This window comes from Urocitellus parryii, unplaced genomic scaffold, assembly GCF_045843805.1.
Source record: "Urocitellus parryii isolate mUroPar1 unplaced genomic scaffold, mUroPar1.hap1 Scaffold_152, whole genome shotgun sequence".
NCBI classification, from domain to species: Eukaryota; Metazoa; Chordata; class Mammalia; order Rodentia; family Sciuridae; genus Urocitellus; species Urocitellus parryii.
Window position 1 is genome coordinate 340,445 of NW_027552075.1, and position 25,491 is coordinate 365,935.

Sequence of the window (25,491 nt, forward strand, 5' to 3'; positions counted from 1 at the left end):
TTTGAAAGGAAGCAGACTCTTGTTCCAGAACCTCCACAGGCCCCAAATATTGTACCTGAGGCCTTGAATGTCTGCATATGCAGTGCTTCTCAGCCTTTTCAGAACTGAAACATAGACATGACAGTATATATCCTGCCTGCCCCAGGTGATGGACCTGGGAACTGTGGCTGCTTCAAAGACCCCTCCCTCTCTCTGCAGCCCCAAGGGCTTTTAGGGGCTCAGTAGCTGGGCACTTGTTACACCCCAAAGTACTGGTTCTAGCTGTCCAGTTGGAAAGTTCTAAATTGGAGCATCAGGGTTGGGTGGTATGTTGCTTTCTTTGTTTGGGGGTCTTTGGTCAAAGTCCCTCCTTTTGCAGATGAAATACTAAGGCCCCAAGGCTTTCATTCCCCTGCCATGAAAGAAGACTTGATGGCAAAGCCTGAGTCACCCTTGTAGAGCCCACTTCTGGGTCCCAGTTCCCTTCTCCCTAGCTGGGCTGCCCTGGGGTCTCTGTTCTGCCCTCACGGTCCTTAGGCCCGCTCTCCTTTCCTCTGCTGCCTGCTGAAGTAAACAGGAGTCTCCATTCTTCCTCTGTCCTGTTCTCCTCTCAGCCACCTCTACTTTTCTGCTAGCTTTGGTTAGCATTTCAAACAAGACTTCCACAGCCTCCATCCCACCTACATTCTCCTGGGCATTCGGCTTCCATCTCAGCAAATCCTGAAGGTCATCGATGCTCTTCTTATCAGCTCGCATGCACCCCAGAATTCTCCCTTCACTCCTTTCATGCCTTCCTTTCCTGCCCCAGAACTACATGGCCTCCTTCCCCGGCCCTCCTTTCCTTCAGAGCCTTCACCATGGCCAGGCCTCTAAGTCTGCAGCCTCCAGCTGCTTCCAATCCAGCCTCCTTCAGAAAACATACCGGCTGTCCAGCAAAATATGACTTCTGAGGTCAGTCCACCCTGTAGGTCCCATCATTGGCGCACATGTGCCATCTCAACTCCCTTCCTGAGTTCCTTACTTCTAAATGTTACCGGCTTCCTTCCCTAGTTCCTCAATCTTGAAACCTTAGTCAGTTACCCTGGACCACTCTTGTCAGCCAATATGATGAGTTTATCATAAAATTGTTAATGATGGTTAATTATGGATTATATCAACACCACTCACAAAGATCAAAAGAAAACCTAAGCCAGGTATAGTGGCACAGGCCTGTAATCCCAGGGACTCAGGAGGCTGAGGCAGGAGGATGGAAGGTTCAAGGCCAGCCTCATTAACTTAGCAAGGCCCTGTTTCAAAATAAAAATTTTAAAAAGGGGTCTGGGGTTGTAGCTTAGTGGTAGAGCACTCGACTAGCACATGTAAGGTGCTGGGTTCGATTCTCAGCACCACATAAAAATAAATAAAATAAAGGCATTGTGTCCAACTACTGTCCAACTACAACTAAAAAAAAATAAAATAAATTAATCAATTAATAAAAATAAAAAAGGAATGGGGGTGTAGCTCATTTGGTAGAGTATCCCTGGGATCCTTCGCCAGTACTGCAAATTAATTAATTAATTAAAAAAGAATAAAAGAAAAAGGGCTAGGGATGTAACTCAGTGGTAAAGTGCCCTGTTCAATCCCTAGTACTAAAAAAAAAAAAATGCAGTAATAATGTTTGCTTGTTCTTTGAAGTACAATAAAGCTGAGTGTGGTGGCTCATACCTATAATCCCAGGAACATGGGAGGCTGAGACAAAAATAGAATGAAGTACAATATTAGTATTCAAGTTTAAAACAACATACCAAAAGTCCTACTTTTTTCTTCTTTCTGAACTTTCTGTGTCTGTATTGGGGAAGGGAAAGAGGGTTTCTTTTTAAAAAAAAATCAATATTAATATATTTTTCTACAGTTTAACAATATATCTTGAGCATATATTCCCTCAACATATATAAAACTCATATGTGTGTGTGTGTGTGTGTGTGTGTGGAGAGAGAGAGAGAGAGAGAGAGAGAGAGATACTGGAGTTTATCCTTCTCTCTCTCCCCCCACCCTTTTTGTCCTGGGATGCTCTACCACTGAACTACATTTGCAGCTCTTTTTATTTTATTTTGTTTATTATTATTATTAGTAGTACTGGGGATTGAACCAAGGGGTGCTTAACCACTGAGCCACATCCCCAGCCCTTGTTTTGTATTTTATTTAAAGACAGAGTCTCACTGAATTACTAAGTGCCTCGCTAAGTTGCTGAGGCTGGCTTTGAACTCACCATCCCCCTGCCTCAGCCTCCCTAGCTGCTGGTATTACAGGCGTGCACCACCACACCCAGCTTTTAATTTTTTATTTTGAGACAGGCTCTTGCTAGGTTGCTCAGGGTGGCCTCCAACTTATGATCCTCCTGCCTGAACCTCCTGTTGCTGGGATTACAGGTGTGTGCTAACCCTCATTTTTTTTTTTTTTTTTTTTTACTGGCTGTGTCAGTTTCTTTTCTTTCTTTCTTTTTTTTTTTTAAATTTGTTTTTTAGGTGTAGATGGACACAACCCAATGCCTTTATTTTTTATGTGGTGCTGAGGCTCGAACCTGGGTCCCACCCGTGCTAGGCGAGTGCTCCACCGCTGAGCCTAGCCCCAGGCTGTATCGGTTTCATAGTTCAGATATACCACTCTTTATTTCTCCAATGCTATTGTTTGATGGTGTATATACCTCCAAAATTCATATGTTGAAAATTAATTGTTAATGGGGTAGTGTTAAGAGTGAACTTTAAGAGATGATTAAGTCATGAGGCCAGAGCTCTCATGAATGGGACTAATGATTTTATAATGAAGTGCAATGGGAGTGTGAGATCTCTTCATCCCACTTTGCCCTTCTGCCTTCTGCCATGTAGCAAGTTAACAACAAGTCTCCCTCTCAGAGCAGAGAGCAACCCTCGTCAGACAGTCTACCACCAACTTGATCTTGGATTTCTCAGCCCCTAGAACTGTGAAAAATAAATTTCTATCACTTGTGAATTACCCAGTCTGTGGTATTTTGTTATAGCAGCATGAACAGACTGAGACAGCCAGTCTCCTATCAATCAATACACAATAGGTTGTTCTATTTTTTGGCTCTTAAAAAAAAAAAATATATCATCAGTGAAAATCTTTCTGTAAATTCTATGCTTACTTTTGCTCACATTTTTACAGAATTACCTAAAATTGTTATGTTTCCACTTAAGAAGATGAAAGGACATGCACATTTAAAATGTTGCCAGCTCTTGCCTAAATACCCTCTGTAAAGTGGTTTTTGCACACTGTCACTGACAGTGTGTGGGTACCTACTTCTCCACATCCTCACTCGCCCTAGATGTTTTTTCCTGCTTCTTGAGATGGAGGATGTAATTGCAGATTTAGCTTTAGAAACTCAGTAAGCCGAAGTTCCCCTTTGGTTTTCATTGCTCAAGAACAAATGTGACCCAGCCTGTACCATGTCTTGCAGGACAGCTTCTGCATTCAAGGTCTATTGAGTAAAAGACCCATGGCTTCCCTCCCATCAGGGCTCCCAGATGACATGCTCTCTTGTTTCACTCATGAGATCAATGGTCATTCTTTTATATGTAGTAAGATAATAATTAGATATTACAATGTGTATTTTTCTGGGGTAGAGATGTAGCTCAGTAGTAGAGCATTTGCCTAAAATGTGCAAGCTCCTGGTTTCATCCCCAGCATTGCAAAAATAAATAAATAAATAAATAAAATGGGTATTTTCCCCATTCTTTCTTACCTCTAGTCTTTCTCCCATTACTGCAGCAGCGGGCACATGGTCTTACATCCCTGTCCCGAGATACAGATGGTAAAGACAATATTGTTTGAATTCTTTGCATTTGAATTCATGTATAGACTTTTAAAATTCTTTAGCAGAAATGTGAGTCTTGAAAGCCATGGCTGTTCATGCAAAAGTGTTAGAATGCTGTTTAGTTATGCTTCTTATTATAAGTGTGCCTTTATATTCTAAGTATCAAAATCCTGGAGGACTTTGCATACAGTACCCTCCATCATCATAAAGATAGTACATCTTGATATTAACTTTTTTTCCCATAAAAAAGAAAAAATGCCAGGTGTGGTAGTACATACCTATAATCCCAGCTACTTGGAAGGCTAGGGCAGGAGGATCACAAGTTCAAGGACAGCCTGGGCAACTTAGCAAGACACTGTCTCAAAATTCTAAAAAGCGGGCTGGGGATGTGGCTCAAGCGGTAGCGCGCTCGCCTGGCGTGCGTGCGGCCCGGGTTCGATCCTCAGCACCACATACCAACAAAGATGTTGTGTCCGCCGAGAACTAAAAAAAAATAAATAAATAAATATTAAAAATTCTCTCTCTCTCTCCCCTCTCTCACTCTCTCTTAAAAACAAAACAAAACAAAACAAAAATTCTAAAAAGCGATGGGAGTGGGATGGGGGTGCTAGAGGTGTAACTTAGTGGTAGAGTGCTCTTTTGTTCAATCCTCAGTAACAAAAACAAAAACAAAAACACTGATTTGTGACTAGCTGTTAAAAAAAGAAACACCGGAATGGCTATGACTTGATTTTGAGGCTGGTAGGTCCCTGAGAAGAAATACAGAGCCTTACCAGCCTGGGCTGATCCCCAGTGTAAGAGAAATCTCCATCAGTTTGAGAACAATCCTTATCCCTGGTTTTCAACAATTAACCTGGAAGATCACAGCCCTGTAGAGAAGTCCTGTGTTCAACCAGGCAGGAGGAAGGGAACAAGGGTCTGAGGGAATTGTCCAGGCAAATAGACCTAAGGGAGTGTGGATTGCAGAATCCCCACTCTCCATCATGAGCAGGGTTAGGTACTGAGAGTTCCCATGCCCCCTGAACTCCCAGAAGTAGTGAAAGGACCAACACATTGGGAAAGACCTTGAATTGGGACACCTAGAGTTCAGAAGAGGTGACATACAGACATCAAAAGAGATGGCGTGCCAGCAGAACAAATTATACCTTAGTAGAGGCCAGAGAAGTAGAAAGACAACCGTGGACCTGGCACTGCCAACCACCCCTTGCTGCCAGGGTGTTATTTAAGCCTTACCAGACGCCACCTGAACAGAAAGAGACAGATAGGAGCAGTAATTTCCCAGAAGCCACTGGGTCATCATCCAGAAGATAAAAACCTACTCTGACCTAGCAAGACAGTTTTCTAATATTGAAAGAACCTGGGGGCCTATGAACTAAATTGAATTTAGTTAAGAATTAATGAATGTAAGAATCATTAACCTTTTATATGCTAGAATATATAGTCACAGAACCAAACTCTTTACAGGTACCAAAGGAGTCCTAATAGCTCATCACTGTGCACTTGACCTGGCATTTCCAGCCAGAAGCACAGAGGTACTGAGCAAGCCACCCTCACCCTCTTTCCCCTGGTCACCAATGCACAGCTTTTGCAGAGTGCCTCTCCAGGAATGGAGCCGATGGGCTCCACAAGGACTAAACTTCGGGCTCTCTGCAGGTCTGCAGTGTTCCCTACCTAAGGAAGCTAAGCCAGAGGAGAAAGATGACCACCAAAACTCTGCCAGGAAGCTTCATTTCAGATCTGGTCCCACAATGTGTTATGGTTTGGATCTTCAATGTCCCCCAAGGGCCTGTATGCTAAAGGCTTTGTCACCAGCCGGCTGGCACTATTGAGAGGTAGGACCTTTAGGAGGTGGAGCCTAATGGAAGGAGGTTTGGGGTTTGTCTTTTGAACAGACATTGGGACCCTAGCCCCGTCTCCCTCTCTCTCTCTCCCTCCCTCGACTTTTTCTCTCTCTCTCTTCCCCTCCCTCTTTCTTGCTTCCTGGCAGCCATTAGGTAAACAGACCTCCTCCACCATGCACGCGCCCGCCATGGTGTACTGTACCACCCAGGCCAAAGGCAGCAAGGCCAAGTGACCGTGGACTGAAACTTCTGCAACTACAAATTAAAATAATCTTTTCTCCTTTTACATTATGTCAGGTATTGTCACAGTGACAGAAAGCTAACAGAGTTAGCTGAACTCCAGGAACTATGACTGGATTCCAACACAGCCTTTATTCCCATAGATCAAACAGCCAAAGTATTTCTGTGTGCAGCCACCAAAGAACTCCCGAGATTGGCCGTGAAGCCATGTTTGGTGCAAATGATGCCTTTGGTCTACTACTCAGTGATAAGCAAAAGGGGCCCCTAGAGCTCCCAACCCTTGCTATGCTATTGCTCCTGCCTGGATTGAGTCCCCACTTCCTTCTTTGATTGTCTATTTCTTATAGTGGAACTCAGGCTCCACGGCCTCCAGGAGTCTCCCCCAGACATCACCTCCCTCCCTTTACCAGGCTGGGTAGAGCCCTCTCTGTGCACCCACTCTGCCTGGCACACTCCAGATACTTGATGGTCAGAATTGACAAACTGAGCCCACACCATATACAGAAGCCAGAATATTGGTAACTGTGTGTGTGTGTGTGTGTGTGTGTGTGTGTGTGTGTGTGTTGCTGGGGCTCAAACCCAGGCCCTTGCACAAGCTAAACCCATACTCTACCATTAAGGTACACCCCAGTCCTGCAACATTCCAATAAGGACCCAGAACTCAGGTTCCCTAAAGTCAGTGTGTAATGACGGGAGGCCAGGACGGGTTCCTGTTAGACTACTCTTTCAGTACAATGTGTAAAAAGAACAGTCCTGTGTTGAGTCCTCAGTGTCCCTCTGTATACCCATCCTGTTTCAAGACTGAAGTCCTATCTTGGGGTATCGATTGTTTCTGATATTCTAGAAAGTTTGATTTCTAACCTAGCTGCTAACAAGTATGCTCTTTCCCTTTCGCTCTTCCCAGCAGTTCTGGTCCCACAAGGCTGCCAGGCAATCAAGCTGGATGCTAAGGAAGTCAGCTGACATCCTTGGAAATGGAAGAGGCCATCTTTCAGTCTTTAAAAAGCAAGGTGCTAGGATGAGATTTGGGTGCTATTTAATGAAGGTTGGGGGTCCCAGCTGGAGGTGAAGGTGAACACCCCATCATCCCCAGGTTCAGACAGCTTCTTCTCTCCTTCTTTCTTTCTTTCTTTTTTCTTTTCTTTTCTTTTTTTTTTTTTTTTTTTTTTGAGACAGAGTCTCACTAAGTTGCTTAGGGCCTTGCTAAGTTGCTGAGACCAGCCTCAAACTTGCCATCCTCCTGCCTCAGTCTCCCAAATCACTAGGATTACAGGCATGAGCCACCACACCAGGCTCTCAGACAGCTTGTTTGTGTGCAGGGATCTAGAACCCTTTTAGAGAAATCTTAAGAAAAAGAGTCAAATGGATAGATCTGGCTTAGGAGATGGGAAGAGGGATTTGGAATTTAAAGAGGTATTTATTTTACTAATATTTGTCTCTTGATCTAACCCTGTAGCGTTCAAGTTTGAATCCTAGAGCAGGAGGCAGGCATGAAGGAAGCTACCTACAAGTGCAACCAGAAGGGGTGAGGGGCACTCTGCGGCAGGCATGCCTCATAAGCCTTGCACCTGAGAGCCATAGTACCCTCTGGCCTCCAGCAGCATTGGAAGCAGTACCTGGCAAATGGCAGAGGAGTGGTGCCCACAGTGTCACAAGTATAGCCTCTTCTAGGTGACCAGCAGAGCTGGTGGCTGCCTCAGCAAGGGCAGCCCACCAGAGGGTCATGGTGATGGACCCTCACGCAGCCAGAGGCCAAGACAGTAGAAGCTAGAAAAAAGAAGAAAATTCTTAGCAGGCATCCTATATGTGTGACCAGATTTACTCTTGAATAAGAAAGGAGAGACATTTTCACAGGTTTCCAGAAATATTGGAAAATAGTTGGGGGATCCCACAGAAGGGTGGGATAAGAGGCAATACAATTCCAGTTGAAGCCCTGGCCATGTGGACTGGGAAGAGATGAGACATATGAGATCTTTCTTCCTTCTCACACCAAGTTCTTCCTCAACCCCAGCTAATTTTTTATAAAGACTCAAAAGTGAAAGCATTTCTTCAAGAGGCGTGTGAATGTCTTTTAAGTATCAGCAGCTCTAAGCGGGGTGTGTGGCTGCAAACCACACCTCCTCCAGCCTGCACACATTCTGCTTTGAATTGGGGGTAGAAGAAGAATGCCCTAAGGGACTGTAGTTCCTGGGAAGGACGGAGCAAGTCAACTGTCATTGTGAGTCCCCGAGAACTCCCATTCTTCATTTCTTCCCAGGAACTACAGCCCCCACAGAACCTCATTTTCAGGTAGTCTTAAAGTGAAGACCTGTATCTATGAATCTAAGGGTGGTCCTAAAGCACCTTGGAGACCTTCAAGGCCGCCTTTGACTGTGGCCACACAGATCAGCCATGTGTTACTTAGGGATAATGACAGCATACCCTTCTATGGTGCCTTTCAAGCGGAGGAGCCAAGGGTCTGAACTTCAATTGCTCAACCAAGGGCTTTTTTTTTTTTTTTTTTTTTCTGGCTTGCAAGTTCTTGTCCAGTTTGAATATGCAGAACGGAGCCAAGAGTACAAGTGTATTGATGCAGTTCCAGAGAAGCCATGTGCCCCAGCTTTTTCAAAAACCCCATCTGGTTTCATTTTGCAGAGGCCAAGCAAGGCCCTTTTCGGTGTAACCAGGGAGCATTTGGGAGAATCATCTCTTAGCTCACAAATAGGAAGACTCCAGAGTAAAGCCATATCTGACTGACATTGTGAGACTCCCCACACAGGGCACACTGGCCTGACCCTACACCAGCAGCACTTGATATCTGCCAACTGAGCTTCACCCCAGACCCCATCTCTTCAACCAAACTGGTGACTTCCCAGTTGAGAGGGCAGGAAAGAAAAGCCAGCCTGTTTCCTCAGGCCTCCTGAATTCTGAAATTGCCATGCCAGCACTTTGGTTCCCCTTTGGTTCTATGCCACCTTTGAGAGTCCCAGGGCTTCAGGGTTATTCCTGGACCTCACCAACACAAGTGCATACATACACTCTGGGAATGGTGCTAGGTTAGGGCATGTCTGTGACAGGTCCCTTTCAACATTGTTTGCAAAAGGAAACTAATTAAATTCTATTTTTTTTTAAAGCATTTGGTTGACATGGGTGCATATAAAGTGAAGAGGAGACTCGATTCGACAGTAAGATAAATCCTCTACATCAAGGACAACAGAACAACCCAGATCCCAGGGGGGTCTGGGAGCTGCCACGTGCCATGGGCACGGCATGGGCAAGTAAGCTGGGATGGGAGTGCTTTTAATCCTGTCTGGCTGAGTTCACAGAAGACAGGCCATTCCACAAAAATAAGCAGCAGTCATGAAGGGTCCTGCCCTGTTCTTGTCTTGGAGTTAACACCCATTTGGGTATCAGTTTAATTTAGTGCGGAAAAACCCAAAAATGTAGGATTGGCATCCATCCTTAGGTAGCTTTTGTTCCTCTGGGAGAAGGCCTCAGGCCAGAAGTCAAGTCCTTCGAGGACATGGTGTCTCTGTGATCCAGGTCTATGGATGTGGCCCTGCTCTGAAAAGACAGCTTTGAGAAGAGGCCAGTCTTAATGCAGGCTCTGTGGTCTCTCTGGGCCATGCTTGTTTGGCACAACTCACCCTTGGTTTCTAGGGGCACCCCAGCTATTCCTCAAAAGAATGCCTGTCTCCAAAACCAGACCAGGACGGGGAAGACCACAACTGATTACCTCTCCCAAGCTTTGATTGGAATTTTTTTTTAGGTAATGTCCTTTGGGAAAATCTGGAATAAAATGTAGGATGAGTCCAGTAGCAAGGCTCTTCAAAAGGCCTATATAGATTTGCAAGTTGAAATCACCAGAAACAAAGCCAACTTCAAGATCTGAGCTAGGAAGTTTGTATGTGGTTACAAAGGAAATCCCCCTTTTCTCCCACCCACAAGGACTGCTGGGCAGGTTGAAATTGGCTACTTCCTATTGCAAGAAAACCTCTGTTCATCCCCACCAGGGATACCATGAGTTCCAGAAGATGCCTGACTAGGCAGGATGTCTTGGATGCTTATTGCTTGAGGGGACATATGAATGACTGCAGGGAATCTGTATGGGACCTTTGTTCTTCTCCACCTCTATTTCTCCATCAGTGACAGTTCTGGGCTGGATTTTTCTGCAAGCCACTCTGATTTTTTTTTTTTTTTGCATGTATCAGTGTTGAACATATGTCTATAAGAAAGGAGGCCATGGTGGCTGATCAACTTGTGCTTCCGAGTTCCTTGGCAGTTGTCCTGAGGCTAAAGGATATCTCTGGGTTCAGGAAGCCCTGCCAGGTTTCCATTTAAAGGAGTTAGGGATCCGACAGAACACTTGGAGGAAGGAGGTCATCATTTGGATGCTTTCTGAGTCCAGTTTGATGGTCATTGCTCCCCAGGCCCAGAAGTCCCTGTGAAATCCTGGGCTAGCTGCTTAATGACCCTGGTGCCAGAGAGGAAGGATTATCGCATGTGTCCTTTTGATCTAACTGGACCCCAAAGTTGACAGCATTATACTTCCTTTATTATGTCAAGGGAGTTTTGATGTCTCCATGGATTTTCTGTCAAAATGTGGATAATCTAAGCTTTTCAGAAATTAATGCTGGCTCTGCCCAGGCTCAGTGTTTCAGCAGGTGCAGGTGGAGATACCTTTCAATATCCCTGCAACATCCCACACTTTGTTGTTGGGTAGAGAGTGGCTTCACTGGTCTAGCACACTGAACTTCCTCAATCTCATCCCACATCTCTTCCAGGCTGATGATCTTGCAGGCGAGCACCCCCTTGGAGAAACTGCCTCTTCCTGGACACCTTTCCCAATCTAACCAGGTTCAGAGATTAGTTTTCAGCATCTACTCAGAAATATCTGGTGGGCAAATTCCCTCCATAGAGTCAAGTTCTCCCACTTATTGACAAACCACTTAAAAAAAAAAAAAATATATATATATATATATATATATATATATATTAGTTGTAGATGGACACAATACCTTTATTTATTTGTTTTTTTTTTTTTTTTTTGTGGTGCTGGGGATCGAACCCAGTGCTTCACACATGCTAGGCAAGCACTCTACCACTGAGCCACAACCCCAGTGACAAACCACTTTTTATAACCCCATAAAGCATTTAAATTCCTCCTCTGATGCCTCGGGGTAGGGCACAGCCTGGGATGTGCAGATGATGAGATCAACAGGAGTAGGGAGGTGTAGCAGCACAGACTGTCCTTGTAACTAGCCATTGTCCAGGACTGTACCACCATGGATTTTGTCATCTTCTCCCACATCCTCTGAATGAATAAATGAATGAATGAATGACCTCCCAGCACACTGGCATTCACCAAGTTTTATTCTCCTTGAAGGAGATGATCTGGGTTTCCAGTTCATAGTAAGTTGCCTTGTACCAGTTGTGTGACATGGGGCAAGTCTATTCCCTTTCTGTTTCCTTACTTAAAGGTGATGGAGGAGAACTGAACTTGGCTAACAGATCTACCCACTTCAAATTTCTGCACTTAACAGGTCTGCCTCAAGCAAGACAAATATGTCTTGGTTTTGCAAGGATGTGGATAGGGCTCTCATTGCGGGACATGCACAGAGCCTATCTCTTGTCTAGCCAGGGAAATAATCCCCTGGCCCAGCGTACACCCCTCTTCAGAGCTGGCGCTGCTGTGTAGGTATGGCAAAAACTTCAATTCCAGGTCCTTAACTGAGCGTCTATCAGAAGCCCCTGGGCACTTTCTCTACTTGCTGCTGATCATGGACATCTCTGTGAGAAAAGACACTGGATTTGGGAACAGCCAAGCCCTACAACCAGCATCTACCTAAAGGAGTCCCCACTCGGGAGGATCTTCTCTGTCAAATCAAAGGGGAGAGACGTATGCAGTCTGGTTTTTAGAAGCAATCCCATCAGGAGGGGTGCAGGGCCAAACATTCCTGTGAGTGAAAAGCTGTGGCCCCCCACTGGAGGGCTACAGGCCCCTGAGAAAACCTGTGGGCGGCCTACTGGGCTGGTTCATTTTACTGGAGGTTCGAGTTTGAACCCACAGACCTTCCCTGTTTGGCGTGGTCACAGACTATTTGGCGGAGCACCCCCGGGGAGTCCCGAGGAGTAACAAGTAGGCCGGCTTTCCTCTGGGGCAGACGTGAGAGCCAGAGTCCACCCTGCTGAGCCAACAGGCGGCTGGAGCCATACGAAGCGCATTAACTATTAATAATTTCCAGTTGTTTGCTCGTTCTCCCAGGCCTCTGCAGGCTGACACTCTGCTCTGGCTCCCCTGGACCGCCAGGTCTGGAGATATTAGCGCCTCCGGGGCTCCACTGGGACAGGGCAAGGGGGGTCGACGCGACCCCAGGGCCCCAGCTCGAGCGGGATTCCCGCGCCCATCCGTGATAGAGTGAGGGGCCGGGAGGGGCCGGGGTGCCTAGTCCTCCCGCTGCAACGCTTGCTCCGCGCTCCTGGAGCGCAGCAGTCGGCGCCTGGGGCGGGCTCAGCCGCGGGGCATAAAGCAGCGCGGGCGGCGCACGGCGGGAGCGCAGCGGCCCCTGGCGCCGGGCCTCTCCGCGCGGCCAGTGCGGGCTGGGCCCGGCGGGCGGGCGGGCGGGCGGCCGGGGCGGGGCTGAGGGCGGGGCCCGGAGCGCGGCCGCCGGCGAGACCCGGACGGCGCGCGGGCGGCGGGGCAGGGAGGGCGGCCCTGAGGGCAGCAGCCCCCGCCCGCGTGTGCGCCCCTCTAGGCCCTCTCTCATCCGCGACCCCCACGCCGGGTGTCCCCGAGCCCGCCACGCACACAGCCATGGTGGGTCGGCTGAGCCTGCAGGATGTGCCCGAGCTCGTGGACACGAAGAAGAAGGGCGACGGCGTCCTGGACAGCCCGGACTCGGGGCTGCCCCCCAGCCCCAGCCCCAGCCACTGGGGGCTGGCGGCGGCCGGGGGTGGCGCCGGCGGCGGGGAGCGCACGCCGGCCCCGGGGACGCTGGAGCCCGATGCGGTGGTGACCCCAGCAGCCCCGGTGAGTGGCCCCGCGCGGACTCCTTCCCTCCCCAGCCCACCCGCGACAGGCCCTGGGGGTTACCAGCGGTGGTGCCGCCCCGCCCGGGGCGCGCTGTCAATGCCACCACCCGCTCGTCGGGACGGCGTGGCCGTCCCTGGGAGCCCGGGGCGGGAGCGCAGCGAGAGCCTGGCCAGCTGGAGCCGGTGGCTGGAAAATTGTCATCGCCTGGGAGGCGCGGGAGCCCCCGGAGAGGCAAGCCGCCTCTCCTCCCTTCGAGGTGGCGGCTCCTGGGGCTGCCAGGCTGCGGTTCAGCCACATTCCTGCTTGGGCGGGGCGGTTGGGGCTCCCGGGATACCGACAGGGAAATCCAGCCTTTCCCCGACCGTGGGCCCAACACCCCGCGGGCTTTGCCCATCTCAGGCGGCCCCAAGACCTGCCTCCTCTTGGCAGCTCCAGGGCAGGGGTGTGCCCTGGGCTTCTCCATTCAGAGAGAAATCTGGGCCAGCCTTGGGGACCTTTTAAGAAGACTCACTCCATGAACCTCCAGCTTCCTTGGTGGCCCCCGTTGTCCTGAACACCTAACCCAGCTGGTGTCTTGTACTTAGTAGATGGGGAGCCTTCAGGTGGCAGGAACTTTTACTCCTTTTAATTTAAAACTTATTTTAAAAGAAACGAAACTCCACCAAGTCTATTTTGCCTTAGGAATCGCTCAGACGTGGAAGTGTGTTGCTTTTACCGTCAGCTTGGAGGCCACATCCTGTCTACAGTTGAAGCTCAAAGTGGGGCTTGGAGATAGGTGTTTTCCACCCTGTCCCCTGGGGTGAAGTAGTTAGTGGCAGCATTGTTCTTAAGGTCCTATGTTAGAGCTTTGATGGTGCTGTACTAGAACCCTCAGAGGCCTCAGTGCATTCCCTCATTTCCATTTCAAGGCAGTACTTCATTCAACTTAGCCTTGGGAGCTTTCCCTATTTGGCTGTTTCTAGCCTATCTTCCACCTGCCTTGACCACAGGCTAGACACACAGTGGTGCCTCTGAGACCCTCCGCCTGGCATGCACAAGGCCTCTTACCTCTCTCAAAATTCTACTGTCACCTTTTCTGGGAAGCCTTCCTTGATGCTTCCCAGAGCCTTGCTAAAGCCTCTGGTATAGTCTTCATTCTCTAGTGGCACCAAGTACGTGGGTCTGTCATAACCTCTGCCACCCTGCCCCAAACCCGTCCTACACAGGGAGCAAGGTGGAGCCCAGGCAGTATGTGTGGTGTGGGCAGGCTTGAGAGCAGAGAAGGCAGAGTCAAGAGAAGGGTATGGTCGGGTGGATGCCCTGTGAGTGCTGGAGAGCACCCAACTCCTCCTGGTGGCTTTGTCATCCCCCACTCCCCAGGACTGCCTGGGAGGTGCCCCTACTATTGGGGGCAGAGAGCTAGGGGCAGAGCAGGGCTCACTGTCACTATCTGGAGGCTGTTTTCAGAAGGTCTGCAGCACCCCTTCCCATCCATTGACTTTGTTTCAAACTCACATCCCTCCCTCAGTCTGGGCCCTACCCATACCCAGGAGCTAGACCCTCAGGACCCAGTGCCTCTCTCTATCTTGGTCTCCTTAAGCTTTTGTATTTCCATTTGACTTGACACTTTGTCCAGGTAATACAATAAGGGTCTCAGGGCCAGCCTGAGAAATGATTACCTCCTTCTGTCATGGAGGACCTGGGGGCAGGACTGCCACCTCCACACCCTGGCACAAGTGTAGATCCTTCTCTTAAATTAGGCAAAGAAAATGACAGATCTCAAGACACCAGGGAATACAGAAGGCTGCCGAGGTCAAACTCTGCTCTGTGCTTATCTTTGCACGTAGACCACAAAAGCCCTAATTCCAGCAAATTGGGTGACTAGGGTGGAACTGTCTCCTGATGAGTCAGAGTGCCAGTGCCTTGACCAGGTGGAGATGCTTACCCTCCAGGAAGGCTGTGCTCTGGGGCGTGCAATGTTCTGGGTGGTGGAGGTGATGTGGAGAACTGTTGGTGACCCTCTAACAGATGAGGCTCCCAGTTAGCCAGAGCAGAGCGATGGGTGGTGTGAATGTGATGGCCCTGATGCAAAAGAGGGCGGGAGTGGGAAGGAGTCTTCAGTTTTAAAAAGAATCCCTGCTTCAGTCTTTCTGGAGTGTTGCGGAGACAATGATAGAGGGGGTGCCACATAATTGAGGGTTCTGAAGAGTTAAGCTCCAGTTCATGGAGGCTTCCTCACCACACGGCTCCTGGGTCTGGCCAGCATCCTGTTGCTGAGCTCCTGTCTCTTTTCTGCCTTTCACAAAACTGCGGTGGTAGAAGGAGTGCAGATAAGGTAACGGGGCATGTGGCATGATTCTTCTGAGGGCACAGAATACTTTCAGGATCGACCTGGGATTTGAATTTGAGCCTCCTGGCTCCAGTGCTCTTCCTAGGCTGCAGGTCAACCCTTCCCTGGTGTACCCAGGATGAGGGACACAGATCACAGTGGGGCCATCAGCTAGAGGCTCAGAGGCAAGGCCTTCAGTGGGATGTGTCCATGGGCCTGTGGTAGCTCTAACGACCTTCTTTTCTGTTCTGGAAGAACCCAGCCTCTCTCCCCAACACCCTGGCTGTCAGCTGCTCACCAAGGCTGTGCCCCCTGTCCTTTGGCGAAGGTGTGGAGTTTGACCCCTTACCACCAACGGAAGTCAGGTAAATAGAGCAATCCCTGAGTTTATTTCCTTTTTTTTTTTTTTCCTTTTTCCTATTACTGGGGATTGAATCCATAGATGTTTTACCACTAAGCTACATCCTCAATATCCTCAATCCTTTTTATTTTTTATTTTGAGACAGGGTCTTGCCAAATTACTAAGGGTCTTGCTAACTTGCTGAGTCTGGCCTTAAACGTGCAGTCCTCCTGCCTCAATCTCCTGAGTCACTGGGATTACAGGCCTGTGCCTCTGTGTCTGCCTGATCCTTTGACTTTATTTCTTAAATTTTCATTTTTTATTCAGACATAATTTCCTGTTATTTAAAAATTTATTAATTATGCAAATATGACAAATACTATTGATAGTTTGGTGGGTACTCTTTTTAAAAATATTTTTTAGTTGTCATTGGATCTTTTTAATTTTATTTACTTAACATGTGGTGCTGAGGATCGAACCCAGAGCCTCATACATGCTAGGCAAGCGCTCTACCACTGAGCCACAACTCCAGCCCCATTGGTGGGTACTCTTTAGGAATTTTTTTTTTTTATATTTATTTTATTTAGTTCTCGGCGGACACCACATCTTTGTTGGTATGTGGTGCTGAGGATCGAACCCGGGCCGCACGCATGCGAGGCGAGCGCGCTACCGCTTGAGCCACATCCCCAGCCCCTAGGAATTTTTTTAACGTTCTAATCAATTAAATAGATATTCTTTTTACAATAAAAATTAGATCATATGATACATAAAGTTCTGCAGCTTGCTTTATGTGCTTTATATCTCAAGGCTATTGGATGTTAAAAAATTTGCTGAATATTAATTCAACTTTCCTGGAGCTGCCTCTCCACCTGCACCCCATGCTCTGACCCCTCTTCAAGGTGCCGTAACCTTGTCTCATGTTACAATGTCACCGGACAAATGCCAGCCTTCCTCCAGAATGATCTCATCCAGGATTATCTGGGGGCAAAGATTCATGGGGAGACTCCTTTAAAGATATATCATTTTTTAGAGAAAGGAATCTTACTTTTGATGACTAGTGGTTTTATAGTTGGAGTTTCAGTTGCATTACACAAAGGGCCCTTTGATGTGGAACAAAGAGGGGTTCATCAGTTTTGAGGTGAGCAGTTTAGCCTTTTATTCCTGTGGAGCTTGTATTTCCAACAAAACAAGGATACTAGCTTCCACCAGCATCTTAGCTACTTGCCCAAAGAACAGACCTTTACATCCAACTCACAGAAAAGAATTCTGGTTCTCAGTCACCTGATGGGCATAAAAGCTGTTTGATGCATCTGTGTTAACTTTTAAATTACCAAAGGACTTAAAAAATAATAAAGTACCTGAGGAATGTAAATGGTAACTTATTTATGGAAATTGAGATTGCAATTGGTTTTTACTGATAAGGTCAGGTCCCTAGGTCCTCAGGTTTCTAAACCAAAGGCTAAGGTAGACCACATACTAGGTCTGATAAAGCCAAGCTTCCAGAATCAGCATTCAGGAGTTCTGAGTTTTTTCCTTTTCTCATTAAAGAACCAGTTGATCCCTGGAGGGGACAGAAGCTGCTTATAAATAGAAGAGTAGAATCTACTTTGTTCTATAAGATAGTCACGTACCATTAATCGACAGAAATTCATTCAGAGAAAGGTCCCATTAGGTAATTTTTAAAAATATTTTTAAGTTGTAGATGGACACAATACCTTTATTTTTATTTATTTTTATGTGGTGCTAGGGATTGAACCCAGTGCCTCACACATGCGAGGCAACCGCTCTGCCTCTGAGCTACAACTCAGTCCTCCATCAGGCAATTTTGTCTTTGTGTGAACATCATAGAATGTATTCCCACAAACTAAGAAGGCCATGATGTCTCAGGCCATGCAATCTCAGGGGGTCCACTGTCATATGTAGGGCCATTGTTGACTGAAATGTCGTTAAATGGTACATGACTGTGATTACACTGACAGCACTTGCTCAGTGTTGACACCCTGCCCCTTTATTGAGGACCCTTTACAGAAAGAGGAAACCGAGGTTTGGACAGGTTAAGTATCCTAAGGGCTCCAGGCCTAAGTTAATGGGACAGAATCCAGGGGCTCTGGCCTGTAATGGGAAACATTGAGCACAGGGAATACTTTGGAACCTTGCACATCTATCTACCTTCAAGTCCCCATAATCCAGTCAATCAATCCATCAATCCCAGCTCCTCTACTCAGTGGCACGGTGACCTTCATCTCTGGAGCTCACTTTCCGATCCCAGGGTTGTAGAGATTAAATTAGATCCTATGAATTCAAGTGCTTGGAATGCTAGTACCTGGCACAGAATAAGTACTTCATAAACTGTGCTGCTTCTTATTGATGTTGGCAGGTCTCAGACTGGTATTCCACAAGAGATTCAGAGTCACAATTGGGACCCTGTCCCCCTGGCTCAAGGAACAACCTCATGCTGCCTGATTTGTCCCCCCTCCCCAGGTACACTTCCTCAGTCAAGTATGACTCAGAGCGACACTTCATTGATGATGTGCAGCTGCCACTGGGCCTGGCAGTGGCCTCCTGCAGCCAGACAGTCACCTGCATCCCCAATTGCACATGGCGCAACTACAAGGCTGAGGTGCGCTTTGAGCCCCGCCACAAGCCCACACGCTTCCTCAGCACCACCATTGTCTACCCAAAGTACCCCAAGACCGTCTACACCACCACCCTGGATTACAACTGCCACAAGAAGCTGAGGAGATTCCTGTCCAGCGTGGAGCTGGAGGCCACAGAGTTCCTGGGCAGCGATTGCCTCTTGGATGAATGCTGACTCAGAAGGATGGCTTGGGGTTGAGCCAGCTTCTCCGCTGCCTTGGTCCCCAGACCACCCTGGGCAAGTTGGGCAATGTTGCCCTTGCATATCATTCCAGCCCCAGAGTCGGACCTGGGGATACCTCTAAGCCCAGCCTGGGGGAAAAAAAAATCACTGCATCTTGCAATTATTGAGATACTTGGTTTTGTTTTTTTAATTTTCAAATTATCTTTAAAAGGAATATATTTCCTGGTTTGCTGCTTTAAAAGGAGTATATTTCCAGAGTTTCCCCGAAAGTCTCGATTTGATGAGAAAAAGAAAAAAAACAGAGCAAAAGAAAATGGCAACAGTTTGAACCAGGGAGGGCGGAGGACCGCTCTTCCTCCACTGTCAGTGTGTCTGAAAAAAGAGCTTGGAAAAGTCCCTGGGATGGAAAAAGTGAGCTTTAACACCTTCCAGCCACAGGTGTCTTCCCTGCTACTAAAGTGTAGCTGTTTCAGTAGGTCGTGATGCCCATATGTGTTCAATCTGGGGAGAGCTGAGTTTCATTCCATTCTTTATTTCCACTTCCATTTTTATTTCCTGTTAATCCAAACTTTTGGAATTCTCTCGATCATATTTTTTTTTTTAATGATATGGAAAAACCCCAAACCAAAATAAGAGATGCCTTAAAAATAAAACCCACTTCTCTGCCTTCTCTCCTGTTTCAGAAGGTCAGGTGGAAAGATGGCCCAGTTTGGGGGCAGTGGCTTCCGTCTGTTCCCTGCAGGTGGGTGGCGGGCACAGGCTCTGGCGACATCCTTGCACACTTGGCATCTGGTTCACATCTTGTGTAACTCTCTTGATAGGTACTGTAGGGTTTCAAAACGACTTTCCCGTTTTTTCATAAAGGAAAATATAGCAGAGGGCTCTTCTGAGAGAGATGGCATTTTAAAAGAATGCTTTGGAAAACATTTTGGGGACTCCAGGAGGCAGGTTTCCACTCAGGACTGACATGCCTAAGACCCACTGCCACCAGGAAGAGACAGATGTCGATGTTTCTGGTGATCCAGTTCATCATGACTATCTCAATGGATTCAAGCTGAGGACTTTGGTGGTGTCAAAGTCGCAGAGAAATTGGGTCTAATGCAAAAAAACAAGGAATCTTGCTTAACATCCTCTGAGGTTATGCTTTGGTGGATTTAGTGTAAGGAATCATGTCACAACTCTGACTTTACTGCCCGGCTACTGCAGCCAAAGTGGACATTTCTTTCCTGCCGCTGTATAAAGGGAAGTGACTACCGTGGGGTTAAGTGTGAACTGAAGATATTCCAGAGGCAACCTCAAGAGCTCAGCAGAGCTGCTGCAGCAGGGATGGTGCTGGGTGGGGCAGAGGTGGCACCAGGCTGCCCTTCCTCACCGGGCACTCACCACCACCCACCACCCCCAGCCCCAGCCCCAGATTCTTATAATCTCCTGCCAGTCTCTGCAGGGCTGGAGTGTAGAAAGTGGCAGATGGACTTTCTTCCCCTAATATTGGAAAAAACAAACCATACATATTTCCTTTGAATACATCCAAATTATGTCAAGTGCCCCAGGGTTACAGCGCTCTGTGGTTTCTGCCTCCTGCTGTATTTCCAGGTTTTTATAAATGGCATCCTTGTGTCCTAAAAGCAAAAATTGAGAACTCTCTGGGAACCCTGGAGCCACAGCAGGGATTTTTGTAATGATGAAAGCAGGTGCCATGATAATCGCTCTCATTTAAAGGACAGGAGCCCTCTCAGAGCCATTGCATCTGGTGTCCTCTGCAGAGACAATGTCTGGTCTCTTATGCTCCTAACAAATGTGACACATCCCCAGATGGAACTTCAGTCAGCTTCCTGGTCCCAAGTTTGCCAGGGAGCACCCCAGCTGGGATCCAGTGAGGAGTGTCACTCTGGGACCCCATGGTCTCTTTCCACTGTGTACAGAGCAACAAATTGCCACCTGCCTTCGGAGAATAAATTCCACCAATTTATTGGTAAAGATGGATTTTCTATCTGATTTCTTAGTGTTGATAAATAGTAAGTGTGATTTTTGAATTATGCTAGGAAAATTCCCAGAGCTTTGGGAGACACTTGGATGAGCTCTGAGGAATGCTGTGGGCAGGGCGACAGGGGACAGAATGCAGAAGAATGTGGCCTCTGAGGTTTTTTTGAGGGGTGCCCTCCTGAGATTTTTTTTTTCATCTTAGGGGATCGTGTGGAGTTCAGGCAAGTCACTCTAGGTGTGGAAAGAACCTGAACCTTACCAGTCAAGTAAGTCGAAGTGAGCGATGGTGGACGTGTAAGGCGCGTGGACAGGCGGGGTTTATTTTGTTAAGTTATTCACTAGGGAACCAGCTGGGGTTCTTTCTAAACCCTTTTCCCCCCCTTCCAAACCTGCTTTGCTGACTGTTGCAGAAACGGAAGCATATGGAGACACCCTGGAACTCTCCTGTGCGGATGAAATGCCACCAGCCCGTGGTGGAGTCATGTTAGTTTTCAGGGCGGAAGTGGTGATTTTTAAACTCAGTGATTAAAAGCAAACATTCCTAAGTGTGCCTGAGAGATACGGTTTGTTAATTAAAAAAGCTTTTCGCTCAGTCTCCTAAATTAGGGCTTTCATGTAATAGGATGATTTGTATTTCCAGAGGAAACTTGTTTTGCTTTCAAAGTACAGACTTTTAGAAAGACTGAACTTGAACAAGTATCTTCCCACTTGACATTTTTCCTATTTCTAACCTTAGGAAATCCAGAACAGTGTTGAACAAAACTGTGTTTTAAATTTATGTCACCTCTGTCCCGTTCCATTTTGCTTTGTGACTTCTCCATTCAACAATAAATTATCTAAAAAATAAAACCGAGGGATGCTTCTCTTTCTTTAAAAAAAAAAAAAGTGGGGGCTGGGGATGTGGCTCAAGCGGTAGCGCGCTCGCCTGGCATGCATGCGGCTCGGGTTTGATCCTCAGCACCACATACCAACAAAGATGTTGTGTCGGCCGAAATAAAAAAGAAATAAATATTAAAATCAATCTCTCTCTCAAAAAAAAAATTTTTTTTTAAAGTAAAATTATAATATTTGGTTCATCAGAATGAGGAAGATAGCTCCTTGTCTTGAGCAATGTTAAGATCATTATATGTTTAACAGTGTACATCTGCGGACATGAGACAATTTTCTGGGGGGGGGGCAGCTAGATACAGATAGTTTTAAGGGAATTTGTTTCTGGATTTGATGTGTACTCTTTCCCAAAATTTCCTTTTTCTTTTCTGCAGGGCTGGGGATGGAGCCCAGAGCTTCGTGCGTGCCAGGCAAGTGCTCTACCACTAAGCCCCAGCCCCAGCCCAATTCTTTCCTAAAATTGAAATTTTAGGAGATGCAGCCGTGACTGGAGATGTCAGGCCATTTCTCTTTTTTCCATCTCCCCTTCCAAATTGTTCTTGTTTTCATTTTATAGAAGAAATCCATACTTCAGTCTAATTGGGAGAAAACTGCAGGAGTATACAGGGGACAGCAGAGAGGACCTGCTCTAGGAGCTCACAGTTGGGGTTTCCTGTCTGTGTGAATCCTGAAAGTAATTCCTTTAAGGATGACCAAGGATGAGGAGCAAAAATAGCTTGAGTTGGGCTGGGGCTGGGGCTCAGTGGTAGAGCACTTTCCCGGCATGTGTGAGGCACTGGGTTCGATTCTCAGCACCACATATTAATAAATAAAGGTCTGTCAACAACTAAAAACATATTTAAAAATAGCTTGAGTTGGGATGTTCTCCTTTCCAGGGTCTCACAAAGCAAGACAGGGGACTGACTTTCACTGAGTGCTCACGTCTCTTCAATCTCAGCCTATCGTCTCCCCTGTGGGAAAGTCCTATAGGGAAGGAGAAGTAATATCTTTTCCTTACCTGTGGCAAGGTTCATGGCTGAGAACCCTCTAACAAAAGACAGATTAACAAGAGAAAAGCCTACAGACTGATTTAATGGCAGCTTCACATGACACAGGAGCCTTTGTGCAGAAGTTAGGTTGGAGAGAAAAGGGTCTGATCTGATGGCAATAAACTAGGGAGGGAATGTTCCTTGCCAGGCCTGTTTGTTCTGTTTCCTTTTGGCATCTCCATGTGACATTCTTTCCCTGGGTGGGGCAAAAGGCAGGACACCTGTCACAGGAGGGTCTTCAGGGCAGAGAGAGAAGGTTAGAGAGTCACTCTCTGAGGTTTTATTGCCGGCCTCTGGGGAGAAGGAGAAAGGAAAGGAATTCTAGTTTCATGGCCTGCCTCAGGGTAGGAAGTGGGGAGGGAAGATCAGAGAGACCTTTCTACTTCGTGTTTTCTCCATTTCTTGCAGCTTAAATTATGCAGCATGCCTATAGGTTTGTTTTTTTTTTATTTTTTATTTTTTGTAGTTGGACACAATACCTTTATTTTTTTTAATATTTATTTTTTAGTTTTAGTTGGACACAATATCATTATTTTATTTTTATGTGGTGCTGGGAATCGAAACCAGTTCCTCATGCATGCTAGGCGAGCGCTCTACCACTTGAGCCACATCCCCAGCCTCAAGGTTCTGTATTTTGAGATAGAATTTTCTTCACCCCATCAGTTTCTTTGGGCAAAGCAAAGAGAGGCCCCCAACATGGAGCACACCTGTAATCCCAGCTGCTAGGAGACTGAGGCAGGAGGATCCCAAGTTTAAGGCCAGCCTTGGCAACTCAAAATAGAAACAAAAATATACAGGGCTGAGGATGTAGCTTAGTCATAGAGAGCTTGCCTAGCATGTGAGAAGTTTTGGATTCCAGCCCCAATACTAGGGAGAGAAAAAGGAAGAAAGAAGAAAAATGGAGGCCCTTTATTTCATTATTTCATTTAAGCATCAAGTAGAAGGCTCTAAGCTCTATTTGCTTATCTTTTGAGTTATGAATCAAAAATAAATATGCCCTAAGAATACATAGTATCATTTTTTTTTTAAAAGTCAGGGCTGGGGCATAGTTCAGGGATAGAGCTCTTACCTAGCATGCACAAGGACCCATGTTCCATCACCAGCGTGGCAAAAAAATAAATAAATAATAAAAATAAGTTTAAAAACCAGCGTCTTCCAAATAGAAATTAAGTCTTATTTGGTTGATTGGGATGACAATGAGGACTAATTTTGCCAGTTAGTTTATATGGTGTAATACATGGCCAAAATGAATTGGCTCATCAAGCAGCTCCAAAATTGCACAGGAACTCCCTCCCACCCGCTGCTCCCTTGCACTGGGTGCTCTACCACAGAGCCTCAGCCCTGGCCCTGACCTTTAACTCAGTATGCATAAAAGGAGTCACAAAACAAATAAGCCTACTGTGGAAAACTGTGTTTGCTTTTTTTTTTTTTTTTTTTTTTTTTGGTGGTATAGGACACACATACCACTGAGCTATATCCCAGCCCTTTTAATTTTTTTTTGTTTTGAAACAGCATCTCCCTAAGTTGCTGAAGCTGGCCTTGAACTTGTGATTCTCCTGTTTAGTATAGTAGCTGGGTTTACAGAAGCATGCACCTGGCTAGGAAAACTAACCTGCATAAGATTAAAGATAGAAGTGTGTGTGTGTGTGTGTGTGTGTGTGTGTGTGTGTAACCAGGAGTGGGTTGAAACTAATAATGTTTCAAATCCCCTGAACTCTTCTAAGCATATCACAAAGCTGGTGCCCCCAGGAGAAAGAGTAATAGATATAATTAACAACATTATGATAAATCTTAGAAAGCCTTTGTGGGTAAACTCAGAAATTTAAGAAATGCATAACTCTGTAGATTGAGTAGCAGTTCCTATTGCAAGGAATACCTCTTTTCAAAATGAAATTCTGATAATTTTATTTTTATATAATCACTATCATGTGCTTTGTTTTGTCACTATTTCCCAACGTGTTTTCTGAGGAATACAAATAAGGTTTTACAGTGAGAGAACTTTAAGGAAATGAAAAAACCAAACAAGGGGCTGGAGTTGTGGCTCCTTGGTAGCACACTCGTCTGGCATGTGTAAAGTACTGGGTTCGATCCTCCGTACCACATAAAAATAGATAAAATAAAGGTATTGTTTCCATCTACAACTAAAAACAAAAATTAAAAAAAAAAAAAGAAAAACCAAACAATGCTAAATACATTACATGCAGGGCTCCTTGAAACCATGTAAAAGGCCAGTATCTTCTAAATAGAAATTAAATCTTATTTGGGATAATAATGAGGACTAATCTTGCCAATTGGTTTATGTGGTGAAACTGTCATGAAATGAATTGGCTAATCAGCTGTTCCGGATAGTTTTTTGTTTGCTTGTTGTATGTTTATTTTGAGGCAGGATCTCCCTAAGTTGCTGAGGCTAGCCTAGAAATTGCAGTCCTTCTGCCTCAGCCTTCTAAGTCCCTAGGATTGCAAGTACACCCCACTGTACCCAGCAGCAGTTCCAAAATTTTAAAGGAAAACTTTTTTTTTCTCCCCAGTACTGGGCAACCACCGACAAAGTTACAGTGGCAGAGAGCAGTGAGCATCTATTTCTTGCTTAAAATATATATATAGGTCTAGAAGGGCAGTTCTGCCCCCAGGGGAGGTGTTGAGTTCAGGTCTGTTCCATTTGACTTTGAGGTAAGCTAGAGAACTGGCTTAGGTCATATCCTTCTACAGGCAAAAGTCCAAAGCTCACCGAGAAGCAAGTAGAAATATCCAACCCCACTTAAGGCCTGCACCAGAAACTACACCCTGAAACCTTCACCCATATTCTATTGGCCAAAGCACGTTACATGGCCAAACAGCATCAGTGAGTCAGAGAACCATACTTCTCCCATGTTTGCGGGAGAAGCAGCTTATTTCCTGTATAATAAGCTACACCCAATTGGGTGTAGTGGCACACACCTGTTACTTGGGAGGCTGAGGCAGGAGGATTGCAAGTTCAAAGCCAGCTTCCAGACCCAATTTAGCAAGGCCCTCAGCAATTTAGGGAGGCTCTGTATCTAAATAAAATATAAAAAGGGCTGGGGATGTGGCTCAGGGGTTGAGTGTCCTTGGGTTCAATCCCAGGTACCAGAAAATAATAATAAAATAAAAAGGGTGGAGGTAGCTCAGTGGCAGAGTGCCCTTGGGATCAATCCCAATACCAAAAAAAAAAAAAAATAGGGGGGGTGCAGTTACAAAATCCAAACCCATACCAGATATTTA

General features: G+C 46.4%; 1 protein-coding gene across 1 annotated transcript; it reads left to right on the forward strand.

The window, feature by feature from the left end:
- Positions 1-12,525: 12,525 nt before the first annotated feature.
- Positions 12,526-19,451, forward strand: LOC113182820 (refilin-B). The gene is made up of 3 exons (XM_026388905.2): positions 12,526-12,880; positions 15,447-15,556; positions 18,013-19,451. Exons 1-3 carry the CDS (start codon positions 12,665-12,667, stop codon positions 18,341-18,343), a joined length of 657 nt encoding a protein of 218 aa, XP_026244690.1. The 5' UTR covers positions 12,526-12,664; the 3' UTR covers positions 18,344-19,451.
- The last annotated feature ends 6,040 nt before the right edge of the window (positions 19,452-25,491 follow it).